At 46.7% G+C, this 14186-nt stretch overlaps 1 protein-coding gene across 1 annotated transcript in view; it reads left to right on the forward strand.

Moving 5' to 3' along the window:
• The window catches only part of LOC121585008 (palmitoyltransferase ZDHHC8B-like), a 100198-nt gene extending 87055 nt beyond the window's left edge, over positions 1 to 13143 (forward strand). The window contains exons 2-11 of the mRNA XM_041901311.1: positions 2942 to 3063; positions 4717 to 4874; positions 5528 to 5700; positions 6028 to 6130; positions 6344 to 6435; positions 7370 to 7505; positions 7676 to 7793; positions 9151 to 9257; positions 9462 to 10546; positions 11913 to 13143. Of these exons, the coding sequence (XP_041757245.1) occupies positions 2942 to 3063; positions 4717 to 4874; positions 5528 to 5700; positions 6028 to 6130; positions 6344 to 6435; positions 7370 to 7505; positions 7676 to 7793; positions 9151 to 9257; positions 9462 to 10546; positions 11913 to 12057 (2239 nt within the window). The 3' untranslated portion in view covers positions 12058 to 13143. The remainder of the gene's footprint in view (positions 1 to 2941; positions 3064 to 4716; positions 4875 to 5527; positions 5701 to 6027; positions 6131 to 6343; positions 6436 to 7369; positions 7506 to 7675; positions 7794 to 9150; positions 9258 to 9461; positions 10547 to 11912) is intronic.
• Positions 13144 to 14186: the final 1043 nt, after the last annotated feature.

Below are 14186 nucleotides of genomic sequence, written 5' to 3' on the forward strand. Positions count from 1 at the left end.
TAGACATGAAGACAGAAGAGTTAGATATCCTCCAGGCTAAACTCCAACAGAGCTCCTTCCATAAGCAACAGGAGGAGCTGGAGAGGCTGCGCAGGACCATCGAGGAGTGTGAGGAGACCCTGCGCAGTAGTAAGGAGGTCCAGAAGAAGGCAGAGGAGAAGTACAAGGTGTTGGAGAACAAGATGAAGAATGCGGAGGCAGAGAGAGAGAAGGAACTGAAAGCTGCTCAACAGAAGCTAAACTCTGCTAAAACCAAGGCTGATGCGTTCAGTAAGAAACTCAAGGAGAGACAACAGGAGGCTGAGTCCCTGGTCCTAGAGTTGGAGGAGTTGAAGAGAGAGCAGTCTGGCAAGCACCACGGCAATGCGGACGCCCTCTCGGCGTGATGCCTTCTTACGCTGCCTTTACCCCGACGAGGACGTCGGTCCCGAGGAGGGGGATGTGTGATGTCACGAGAGGCTGTGTCCTGGAGGGACGTTACATCCCCCTGAGGTGGCTGCAAACCCAGACAGCTATGGCTCCATCTGCTGGTATGGTCGGGAACTCCACCCCTCTATGGCCAATCTTCCCACGCAGCTGAAACAAATGAGGAGCTGATGAGCTGAAGGTTTGGGAAGGAAGAGACACAGTCTCCAAGCTGGGCTCTCTGGAGGACAAGAGTGCTGCACGTCCACTTCCATGAGGAATATAAGGATTTGGAGATACTTACCTTTGGGAAATACTCACCTTTGGATATATGCACCTGTGGAAATACGTGAGAGACATTTGGAAGGACTTTTTGCTGGGTTGGCCACTAGCTGCAACGTGGACTACAGTAAGGCTGGGGAAAAGTTATCTGAGCGAGTGAGAATTATGATTTTGGATGTGGAAGAGACATCCCTGAACTGTTAACCCTTAAAGAGCCACCAGAGAACAGAATTGTGTTATACTTTCGTTAGTTTCCCAAGACCTTTAATAAAATCCTTGTTTTGGTTGAACCTGGTCTCCTTGCACTACTTGAGCAATCCCGCTGAAAGCTGTGTAGCCTCTCGTGACATCACAACTACTATAAACTTTTTTACCCTATTTTTAGCATTGTGCTTACGTTTACTGTAAAACAGACTTGTGATTGGCGTTGTTGCCACTTAATTACAAATGTCTGTGACTTTAATTATGTCGCTTATTCTCTGAATCATATTTTCCACCCAATGTGTGGTCTGCTCCTGGGCTCTTAAAATGCTCTTTCAGCTGAAATGGCTGTGCTTTGTTTGGCTCACTCCTTATCACTGTGGGCAAAACACATAATTCGTAGACCAGGGATTTTATTGGGATTTTATTGGTGGGGGAACAGCTGCAAAAATGTATTGCTTTTCCCTGATAATTTATTTGAAGCTAAACTAACGTCTACCAGACTATGTCTCCCAAGCTAATGTGGTAGAAGTTGGTCGATCTCTGTTCTGTTACCCCCCAGCTGAACCCATGTTGTTAGAAGTGAGTAGGCTAAGTACTGTATGGTGTTATGTGAGAGGAGAGATCATTAATATTGGTGGGGCTGACTAACCTAACTTTTCCTCTGCATCCCTGGCTGCTGTTTGTGTTCTATCCTCACTCAGTTCACTGACAGACAAAGCTCTGGATTGTTTCACTCTTGGTTGCATCTGCATAGGCCATCCAGCTGTACTGTCTCACCCTGTGACAGTGTTTGACGCGGACGTGGGGGGGTGCTGGGGGCTGGAGCTCACTGTGGCCATGCTCCCCCAGGCCTGCTAGCACAGCAGCTCATTCTCCTACCTACAATATAGCCTCCACTCTGAATAACTTAACAGAGCAGAGGGGGGAGGGAGAGGCAAGGAAGGAAAGAGGATCATCGCCATGAACAGATACCAGGAATTCATTGCTGTGCATACATGTGTTTGTGGTGTGTGTTCGCGTGTGTGCTCAGGTGGGCCTCTAGAGGGAGACCCTGCAGAAGCGATGAGGCATAAAAACCTTTCCTGGGTCAATACAATGTCTTGACATTTCAGCCCACAAATCCACTGAAAATGAGAGCAGTGATAAAAAATTTAATTGGTATTCTTGAAAGCAGTATTGTTGCAGGTATCTCTGCATATTTCCCAGTATGTGATGATGAATAAGCCTGTGGATAAAGTCAAGCTTGACGCACAAAATGTCTAAGCGATTCGGTTTTAGTCCTGGACAAGGTTTTCCAGAAATCCCAGTTGGGGGATTCACAGATGTTCTGTTAATTCCCTCCTGAAAACCTTGGAACCTGATGTAGTGAGGTAGCTCGTGAGGGTTGTGTGTACCATCCATAACAGCAACACACTGCCTCTGCCAACTGTCTGTCTCCCTGCCCAGTCTGTCTGTCTGTCTGCAACTTCCTCTCTAATTCCAGGAAATGTTAGACATTGTAATATAGCTCAGCTCTGGGCTCAAGTATAGCCCTATCCTCATGTGTAATCATCTCTCATTGACTTTTATATCTGAGGCTGAGAGGAGATCTGATCCGTCCCATGCATGGCAGATGATGCCATTGCTATTATTTCTGAATCTCGACAGGCGAAGAAGCAATTCCAGCTTTACACCATGCCCGCCTTTTTGCAAGGCTTGTTGTTTTCCCATTTGCGTGGGATTAAAGATGCTGAAAATCTTGTTTGCGCTGCTGACTGTGTTTGGGTGAGGCTGTGTGAGGTGGTGTGTATGGTAGAGGTGATGGGGTGAGTAAGGAGGGGGAGGGGCGTGCAGCAGTCGCCTATTTGCATCCCATCTCTCCATCCCTAATTTCATAGGCAGATTACATGCCTCTATCAGTATGTGTCGGTATTTGCCAATATATGTGTGTGTGTGTGTGTGTGTGTGCATATGTACACATCCAAGTGTGCATACATGTTTGGTGAATCAATAATGAATGAACTATGAATGGAGGATCCTAACGGCTGTCCTCTCTCTCGCTCCTCTGCAGGTGCCCCTGGCTGACCAAGGCGATCTCCCCCGCTGTGCCTCTCTACAATGGCGTCGTCTTCCTCTTTGTGCTGGCCAACTTCAGCATGGCTACCTTCATGGACCCTGGAGTCTTCCCCAGAGGTCAGTTCCCTTTACTACTGACAGTGTCTGTCTGTATGAGATGAATGGGTCTCTCTCTCTCTTTTTCTTTCTCTCGCTCTCTCTCATCTCTGTCTTCTCAGTACCCATTAGCTCACAAAGACAACCTGTTGGAGGCAATAACTGTTCCTTCTCTGCACCAGGCTCTGCATTACATACAGACCTGTGACTGAGCGACCAAGCCCTGGTCGAGGCTAAATAGGCCCACTGCTGCCGCCTTAGGAAAACGACTGGCAGTACTTGATGTCAGTCAGCTGTTAGTAACAGTAAAGGAAGGGAAACACTGTGTGTGTGTCGTCCACTGTAGAATCTGCACTGTGGCATAACATACAGTATGTCCCTAATGCACTCTCCTGGGGGACGGCCCGGCCCCTATGTTTAGGAATGATCGTTGAATGCGGCCCATTTACACCTGATGGTTGTAACGTGCTTGTAAAATGATAAGTACCTGTCTTTAAGAACTTCTCTTACCCCCATAAACAGGTAACAATTATTAGGGCACATATGGCACAGCAAGGTTACTGTATATCTCCCTGAAGTGACAATGTCCTTCTGGTCTCTCCTCACCGTGGTTGTTATGGAGATGGAGGGGAGAGCAGCAGTAGTTTTATAGAGCGAGATCGAGTGTTACAGAGAGAAACCTATGCCCACTATAGTGAGATGCCTGTGGCCACATGGATAATCCTACTCCTTCTGCCTCCACACACTGTCTCTGTTTGGGGAGAAACAAACTGCAGTTAAATCCCTGCTTCTAGGAAAGATGTGACCTACTCTTTAATTGGTGTGAATCATGTATGACGTATGTACAGTGAATGTGGCTACCAGCTTCAAATATCAAGGCTGATATTATTCTGTAATATAAAGCCTTGAAATGTAAAGCCTTATATTGTGTATTGGATGATAAAGCCTCTCATTAATCTGTCTGCTGAGGATTGTTTTGAAAGAGCAGACTGCAGGGGAGATGTCTACATTCAGTTTCTCAGTCAGTTACCTTTTAAATCTATTTGAAGAGTCGGAAAACTCATAACAACAGATAAGACTCCCAGTAGGATTGTGTGTGTGTGTGTGTTCAGAGTGTACTTGTTCAGAAGCCGCTTTCTCGTCTCCCTCCAGGTATTAAATGGGGAGAGTGTAAAATGTGTTTTTAGATAAAGCCCCATGATGATCCTCCTTTAGGTTGAATGGGCTCTTTGATTAACCGAAAGACATCCCATGTTATTTTCCATCTCTATCCAGAGCAATACACTCCACATAGAAATATAAATATTGCACTAAGGCTAAGCGTAAAGTGGCTCATTGTGCAAAGATCCACTAAACCTGTGGAAATGTACTTTTTCAGAAAGACAGCAGCAGTGCAATGACCAGCGGTGTGGAGTGAATGGGATTTTTTGTCATTCACTGAAAGCTCCGCCCCCGGGCTTTAAACATTACTGTGTGTTTACTACCTTGTTTAAATGCATTGTGTCTATAAAATGTCAATTTGTACAGACAGCTAACCATGGGAGCTAGCTTATTTAAGTCTACCTCCTGTTGCCCCTGTCAAATGGAATCATATAAATCAGATTTGTGTGCGTGTGTGCATGTGTGTGAGTGTACTTTCCTGCTAACAATGTGTGTTGTCTCTCTGTGGCACAGCGGATGAGGACGAGGACAAGGACGAGGATTTCCGGGCGCCTCTCTACAAGAACGTGGAGATCAAGGGAATTCAGGTCCGAATGAAGTGGTGTGCCACCTGTCACTTCTACAGACCGCCCCGCTGTTCGCACTGCAGCGTGTGTGACAACTGCGTGGAGGTAAGACACACACAGTCAAAGGCCCATTGCTCTTGACAGTACAATGTGGTGTTAGCCTTGTTGCTATTGGTGACCTCTACAACTGACTGGTATGTTTTCACAGGTATGACCTTTAAATCAACTGTCTGTGAACAATATTAATTCATTATTGGATTGCCATCATGTTTTACACCATATCCAAGCAGTATTCAGTAATATAGAAAATTGGTTTCATAACTTTTTTTCCGATTTGAAGTCGCATTCTCCAGCTGTGTTGCTCCCCAAGTAGCCTTCTGATGTGGCTCTGCCTCGCTCTTTCATGTACAGTCTAACTCTCCATGAAAGAGGTCAAATCTGACTTTGAACTGAAGGTTGTGAGGAAGCCTACTATATGTCAGCCAAACTTCTTCCACTTCCACTGATGCTATGTTCTTCAGTAGATACTCAACCACAACCAAAAACTAAATCAAAGTCAGCTAAATTAGATGTAAAAAAAAAAAACCCGACCTCAGAAATCTGACTTGCAATCAGAGGTGATGGAATTGATAGAAACATCTCTGTTGAGTGAAAACACTGAAGCGCTTTATCATGTAGTGTAGAGTCTGATCCTGTTCATCTCCACTCTACCCTATGACCATCGCCTAACACCCATCTATCTCTCTGTCCCTCCTCAGGACTTTGACCACCACTGCCCCTGGGTGAACAACTGCATCGGACGCAGGAACTACCGTTACTTCTTCCTGTTCCTGCTGTCGCTAAGCATCCACATGGTCGGCGTGTTCTCCTTCGGCCTGCTGTTTGTGCTGCACCACATGGAGCGGCTGGGCACGCTGCACACTACCATCACGTATCCTTCCACACTGCCGCCAGCTGGGTCTTATTTCCCCTGTAACAAAACTAGTGCCTTTTGTGTTCTGTTCTGAAGGGCCTAGGGAAAGGTGTGTCTAAGCATTAAAATGGACCACTAGACTGGAACCCCTAATTTTTATGGTTTGACAGATGATCACATCCTTGCTGGTGGAGTTGATTGTTGTATACAGAAATGCCTGCTCCTCTAAAAGGGTTGTCTGAATGGCTCAGTGGCAGCCATACAGTCATTGTTGGCAGTGCTGGTTGGTTTGCAGCTGCTAAAATGGGTCCAGAAAATGTGCTCTCCTTGACTGTGTGTGCCCAGTCTGGTGGTGATGTGTATAGCAGGGCTCTTCTTCATTCCAGTCATGGGCCTGACAGGCTTCCATATGGTCCTCGTCGCCAGAGGTCGCACCACTAACGAACAGGTGAGCGGGGGCCCACCCAAGAGCAGCTTACAAAGACACATACACACACTCACATACAGTACATTATATCGTGTATCTTACAGGACACAATATCAGCATCGCATCTTCACTTGCCAACTCAAATCCGCTAACTAGTTCTAGGTGTGTGTGTGTGTGTGTTCTGGCCTTGGGTGTCCTCTCCCTCCCACTCTAACAACGCCTTCTGTTCCTCAGGTGACGGGCAAGTTCCGCGGAGGAGTAAATCCCTTCACGCGGGGTTGCTGTGGCAACATCAAGTATGTCCTGTGTGCTCCCCTGGTGCCCAGGTAAGGAGGACATGGATTCCTAGGTGAAGTGGTGTGGGTGGTGGTGGGAGCTGGACAGACAGACATTAAAAAGTCGACCAGGGGGTTGCCACAGTACCAGTTCTGCTGTAATCATTCTGAGTGGACTGCTGAGATAGAACTGCAACAATGTCCAAAGCAAGATGTGTATATGTGCTTTTGTACGTGTGCGTACAGTACCTGTCAAAAGTTTGGACACACCTACTCATTCAAGGGTTTTTCATTAATGCATTCCAGGTGACTACCTCATGAAGCTGGTTGAGAGAATGCCAAGAGTGTTCAAAGCTGTCATCAAGGCAAAGGGTGGCTACTTTGAAGAATCTCAAATATAAAATATATTTAGATTTGTTTAACACTTTTTTGGTTACTACATGATTGCATATGTGTTATTTCATAGTTTTAATGTCTTCACTATTATTCTACAATGTAGAAAATAGTAAAAAATAAAGAAAAACCCTTGAATGAGTAGGTGTGTCCAAACTTTTGACTGGTACTGTATATGTGTATGTGTGTGGAGGTGTGTCCTGTTCTGCCTGGATGAAGCCATCTACCCCTGGGGGAAGGCAGATGGCTTGGAGAATTGAATCACTTTGTAGAACAACAGTGAAGGGGAAATCAAGCACAGCACAAACACACAAACACACTTTCACATATTCAGCAGCCAGACCCCAGAGCCAGATTAAAAATACCTTTTGGGAGATATTACACTGCTAAAATTAACAGCGTAGATAGCTGCAGATAGACGATACCCAGGTGGGGATGAAACAGTTTTGTTATAATCATCATCAGCCATTGAAGCCGCCCCAATACACCCGTATAGCCTGAGTCCCAGATCTGTTTGTGATGTCTTGCCATCTTCTATGTAATTGACTCCCATATGATAAGTCATCTCTCGTCTCTCCTCTCCTCTATACAGGTACACAGGTGTGGACCCCAGGAAGAAGCCCCCTGTCTCCATCCAGCCCCCCTTCATCAGACCAGACCTCTCTGACAGACAGATCAGCATCAAGGTCAGCGACAACGGGATCCACACCAGCATCCTCCGGTCTAAAGTAAGCTTCAGTACATTCAGTAGATACAACTGTCTTCGTTGTCTAGTCTTATTCCCTGTCCTGTCCCCTGCCCTGTCCCCTGTCCTATCCTTAGTCCTATCCCCCATGATGTTCCTCCATCTGCTGTTGACCTTTAAACCCCTTGTCCCCTCGTCCTCTCCCATCTCCAGTCCAAGATCAGTCTGGATGGCCTGGCCCTGGATGACAAAGGCCTAGACACCCAGCCCCCGCTGCCCCCCAAAGCTGACCGCTACAACCAGCTGAAGAGCCAGCTGACATCCAGCGAAGGTAAGTAGCCCGTAATGGGCGCTCTATGCAATATCATGACATTCATCTCTCTCTCTTTCTGTGTGTATCTCTCTCCCTTTCTGTGTGTATCTCTCTCCCTCTTTCTCTCTCGTTCTCCCTCTCTCTCTCGCTCTCTCGCCCCCTCTCGCTCACTCTCGCTCACTCTCTCTCTCTCTTTCCCCTTCTTTCCTTTCTCTCTCTGGTGTATTGAACCAAACTGCTCTCTCTGGCCTCTTAGACGTGCTCCATCTCATCTGAGTGCTAGAGTGATTACTTATATAGCTAGTTGGGCTTGATGAATGAACTCCAGTGTGGCAGGACTCTATGGCTCTTCATCAGCGAGGAGAAATTAAATGTCATTTGACATGAGCGGGCCTGGTTCAGTGAACCTGCTCCAGATTTGTGATAGACTGTGTGTGTGTGTGTGGAGGGGGGGTGTTGTGAGATGGGTTCAGGGGAATGTGAGGAGATAATTACAGCATGAATCACTCTCTATGTTACTGTATTCTAGGTGGAGTTCTGCCAAGTAGAAGAATATGAAAATAATATGGATATTTATCTGTAGGACCCTATTCATATAAATGACTGCCTTTTTGTGCTAAATCAACATTTTAAGTGAACAAGCTATTGAGAGTGGGCTATAGTAAAGGTTTGATAGCTTTGCCTTTTGCTTCTGGTAGCATTGTATAAGGAGATGGGATACCACAGTGTTAGTTTTAGGAACACGTCTAGTAAGATAAACTGGATATAGTTACAGAGCATTATGGGTACTGTAGTACAACATGCTACAAAACATGACATACACTGCAGGTGTTTTTCTATACACTGCAATGGTATGTAAGGCTACATCAGCACTGAGTGTCCAAAACATTAGGAACATCTGCTCTTTCCATGACATAGACTGACCAGGTGAATTCAGGTGAAAGCTGTGATCCCTTATTGATGTCACTTGTTAAATCCATTCAATCAGTGTAGATGACGGAGAGGAGACAGGTTGAATAAGGATTTTAAAGCCTTGAGACATGGATTGTGTATGCTTGCCATTCAGCAACTCAATATTATGTTTTGTACACTCAGTGTATAGTGTCATATTTCATTGTATGGACCTTCCTGTTTATTTTTTCCCTCACTGTAGCTCTACTGCCACTTGGTGGTATTTTATGTTGCTGCATTATTTGCAGCAACATGAGGTGAAGACATAATGAGCCGTGAAAACAACACTATCAATTCTAACACAACATAAATTGGATGCTTACATCATTTTAACAGAGAACAGACTGATTGTTGTGCTGTGATCTGATGACTGTCTGGCTCTCTCTCACACAATAACACTGTCCTCTCTGTCCTCCCCTTCCAGATAGTTCCCTAACTGGTAAGACCCACCCCTCCACCCCGGCCATGTACAAGTACCGGCCCTCGTTCAGCACGATCCCTAAAGTCCACTACAACGCGGCAGGGGAGAAGGTCAGACTAAATGACTGTTATTTGATAGTAATTGCAAACAGGCTTACCCAGTATTTACTGTATTCCTGCACAGTTGCGAGTGTGATTGCAAATGAAGTTGACAGCCTGTAACGATTTGTAATAAAAACTTTTTCATTATAATATGGCTAGTCAAAATAATAGTCCAGTCATATTTCTCACTACTGTGTTGTTTTGTCTTGTCAGATTGTAATGCCAGATGACCACCGTAAGGCGTCAGCCATCTTGGAGGAGGGCCGTTGCCACGTTGACTACCGCTCAGAGCCCAACCTGCCTGACTACCACAACGCCCCTCTCCACCGCACCTTCCAGTCCTCCCCACTGCAGCTGGACTCCTACCCCATCACCTCCCGCTCCCTCAGCCTGAAGCATGCCCACCATCGCAGAGACAAGGGCCAGCTGCCTGCCCTGCAGCCCGAGACCGTCACCTCCACCCCCTACAAGAGTGTCTTCTCCCCCAACACACTGTCCAACCGCAACGGCAGCCTCTCCTACGACAGCCTGCTCAACCCCAGCATTTCCCCAGCCGCAGAGGCAGAGTGCATGGCCCACCCTGGTATGCCCTCAATGGGCTTCCACACACCCTACCTGCCAACCAAAATGTGCCACGTGCGAGGGCCTGAACTGCAGAGCCAGAGGCAGCAGGTCCCCCCTAGCTTCAGCCCCATGTTGGGCTCCAGGGGGATGGGGATGAGCAGGCAGTCCCCCCAGGACCGGGACCGGGACCCGTCCCCGGTGCGCTACGACAACCTCTCCAAAACCATCATGGCCTCCATCCAGGAGCGTAAGGAGATGGAGGAGAAGGAGAAGGAGAAGCTGCTGCACCACGGGGGACGCTCCCAGGCTCAGGCCTATGCCCAGGCTCAGGACTCAGGCATGTTTGACAGCCCTGGAGGGTACGGCCTGCCTCCCAGCGCCTGCTACCCAGACGGGCCCCGGGGCCCTAGCTCCAAAGGCCCCACACCCCCGGCCTACGGAGGCTCCAGGGACAACCTGATGGGGGTGGGGGTGGTGAGCTACGGGCCGCGGACCCCCGTGCTGCGCTCCTCTGGTGGCTCCTCTCTGCTACGTGCCCCCAGGACTTCCTCCATCTCCTTGCACACTGACAGCAGCATGCAGGGAGGCAGGGCCCCCGAGCCCTCCTACCGCTCCCCGGCCCACCAGCCCCACCACTCCCCCGCCATGCCCCGATCCCCCTCCTACACCCACCAGAAACTCTCCTTTATCCATGCCCTGGAGAGGACAGACTCACCCCGCCTGGGTGGCCCAAGGTACGAATCCTAACATCCCCCTAACGTCTCCTGGGGTGCATGAAATGAGCTAAGGGGCTGGGGACAGACCTCAGTCCCCACAGGAAGCCCTGCTGGCTGACTGGGCAGAAACTAGCAGTGTATGGGCTCTAGTCCCCCCCACACAGGATAAGTAGTGAGTCTCAGAGAGCTAAGGCTAGGTGTTAACATGTAGCTTCTGTATACCACAGGAGGTTGGCAGCACCTTAATTGGGGAGAACGGGCTCGTTGGTAATGACTGGAGCGGAATCAGTGGAATGGTATCAAATACATCAAACACACATGGTTTCCAGGTGTTTGATGCCATTACATTCTGCTCCGTTCCAGACATTATTATGAGCCCGTTCTCCCCAATTAAGGTGCCACCAACGTCCTGTGGTTATTCTCATTATTATCCCTTCAGCAGCCTCCTGTGCTGTATACATACAGTATCTTTCAGATATTATACCCTTTTTATCCGAATGAAGTACTGTGTATGTCACTGGATTTAAATGTTTTGCCTTCATTTTTCTAAATTGTCTGTCTTTCGGATTAATAAAGTTGCATTACCCCACTATCATTTCCTTCTGTTTGCATGCTTATTTCCATCCTGTCCATCTCTTACATCTGGGAGGGCAACATTAACATCTACGTCTCTCTATGCATGTGTTCACCACCTACAGAAACTCCTACAATATCACTAACAACACACTATTGGTTTACCCCTTATTTCTTTCTTATAATATTTTATTTAACAGGAAAAGACACCACAATTCATACACATCAGTCTATTTCCTTCCCACTTCTTTTAAAAACTAATTTCCAAAGGGAAAAGTTTGGTAACAAAGTAAAACCGAAACAAAAGACACACATACACATATAAACAGAAACAGCACAGCTTCCATATAATTCATTTCATAATAATGTAGAGCTCTCTTACTTGCATACAAATGTAGCCGTGTCGCCACTCCCTGCCCCGCGGGGCCCACCGCACTACGCAACCGTGCTCCAACCCAACCCACCTTACCCCTTATTTCATAACATTTAATACAGATTGTGGGGTCATGAATACAACACTCATGGTAATTTATGCTAGCACCAGCAGGTAAACTGGCGTGTGTTTCATTACTCCTCTAACTAGTGTCATGGTCATTTCCATACTGCATGCTCCAGGGACATAACACAGACTACTAACACCACCAGAACATGCATGCAAGAACAATACACACTTTCTGGTGTGACAACTGAATTATCTGTGTTTATAATCCATGTGCATGTATTAAGATGGGGGGAGAGATTATATCTAAAGCAAAGTTAGTTCTCACACTCGAATAACTATGCCCTCTCTTGTTTTTCTCTACCCATTCAGAGAGGCCATGATGCAAAGTAAAGTGAATGGACAAATGAACTGCCATCTAGGGCCCAACAGTTCCGCCCCTCTCAGCCCTAGTCGCCACAGTAATGTCAAAAAGGTGACCGGGGTGGGTGGCACCACCTATGAGATATCTGTGTGAGAGGGCTGGGGCCCGGGGCGCCAAACCTTGAGGGAGAAGTCAGCATTGACATGGCAACCACCTCCAATGGCAACAACATCCACAACCGTGCTAGAGGATTCTCTTCTTCCTTGTACCTTTTTTTATTCGATTTTAACCAATCGGGGGCGCAGAGCACTTCCTACTTGGGAATTATTGTCCAATCAAAGGATCTCTGCTCATTCCGGGCCTAGCCCCGGTCTCTGTGTCTGTACTGGAGGAGTGGATCTTGATCAGTATGTGTTGTGGGAAAAGAGCAACTTCAACCTAAAGAGGGCTGATGTTTGTACTGAGTGTTGTGTTGTTGAATTCTGTGGCTTGTTGTGTTGGTTATCACTGAACAGTCTGAATCAGACAGACAGATCTTAAATGTGTTGTTTACGGCGTCTCTCAGTTGCAGTCTATCTGCTGTTATGTGTCATCATCACACTCACTACACACCCACCCAGACCACAAGAGGTTAACACCCAGACACACAAACACATACAATTGATGTCACACATCTTTGTTCAGTCACATTCTTTAAAATAGCAATGGTATGGATAGCCATCTCCAACCCAATAAGTCATGCATACAGCAGCACTCCATTGGATTCAAGCATACAGCATCCCTCTTAGGAATTCAAAGTGCTTCACATATCCTGTCCAAATGACCATGTCTGTCTGGTCCATCAACAACATGTTGGCCATTAGTGAGCAGCACAGAGAGAAGATCACATTAAACCAGTCCGTTTTAGATCAATACAATCTGTAATAGGCCGACTGTTCTGAGCCGAAGACAACACAAGATAGGATGAATGGATATGAAATGTCAATACAACGGTGCTGTGTTGCACTCAGAGACACAGGTCTTGAATGTCTCCAACTCTACATTTATCCTCAAAGTTTTGAGGAGGTGTTTTAGGGCTTACAGTACAGGAGTATATTCATCTCAACTCTAGCTGAGCTCCAGTATTTATTTCCCTATACAGTATACCATAAGCTACAGTCTGTACGTTATCAGCAACATACAGTGCATTTGGAAAGTATTCAGACCCCTTGACTTTTTCCAAATTTTGTTACGTTATAGGCTTATTCTAAAATTGATTAAATTAATGTTTTTCCTCATCAATCTACACACAATACCCCATAATTACAAACCGAAAACAGGTTTTTACTTTTATTTGCACATTTATGAAAAATAAAAAACAGAAATACCTTATTTACATAAGTATTCAGACCCTTTGCTATGAGACTCGAAATTGAGCTCAGGTGCATCCTGTTTCCATTGATCATCCTTGAGATGTTTCTACAACTTGATTGGAGCACCAATTGATGGTGGTAAATTCAATTGATTGGACATGATTTGGAAAGGCACACACCTGTCTATATAAGGTCCCACAGTTGACAGTGCAAGTCAGAGCAAAAACCAAGCCATGAGGTCAAAATAATTATCCATAGAGCTGCGAGACAGGATTGTGTCGCGGCACAGCTCTGGGGAAGGGTACCAAAACATTTTTGCTGCATTGAAGGTCCCCAAGAACACAACGGCCTCCATCATTCTTAAATGGAAGAAGTTTGGAAGTTCCTCTGTGGAGATGGGAGAACCTTCCAGAAGGACAACCATCTCTGCAGCACTCCTCAGTAAAAGGCACATGACAGCCCACTTGGAGTTTGCCAAAAGGCACCTAAAGACTCTCAAGACCATGAGAAACAAGATTCTCTGGTCTAATGAAACCAAGATTGAACTCTTTGGCCTGAACGCCAAGTGTCACGTCTGGAGGAAACCTGACACCATTACTACGGTGAAGCATGGTGGTGGCAGCATCATGCTGTGGGGATGTTTTTCAGCGGCAGGGACTGAGAGACAAGTCAGGATCGAGGGAAAGATGAACGGAGCAAAGTACAGCGAGATCCTTGATGAAAACCTGTTCCAGAGTGCTCAGGACCTCAGACAGGGGTGATGGTCCGTCTTCCAACAGGACAACGACCCTAAGCACACAGCCAAGACAACACAGGAGTGGCTTCAGGACAAGTCTCTGAATGTTCTTGATTGGCCCAGCCAGAGCCCGGACCTGAACCCGATCGAACGTCTCTGGAGAGACCTGAAAATAGCTGTGCAGCGACGCTCCC

The sequence above is a fragment of the Coregonus clupeaformis genome, chromosome 16, assembly GCF_020615455.1.
Source record: "Coregonus clupeaformis isolate EN_2021a chromosome 16, ASM2061545v1, whole genome shotgun sequence".
Taxonomy (NCBI): domain Eukaryota; kingdom Metazoa; phylum Chordata; class Actinopteri; order Salmoniformes; family Salmonidae; genus Coregonus; species Coregonus clupeaformis.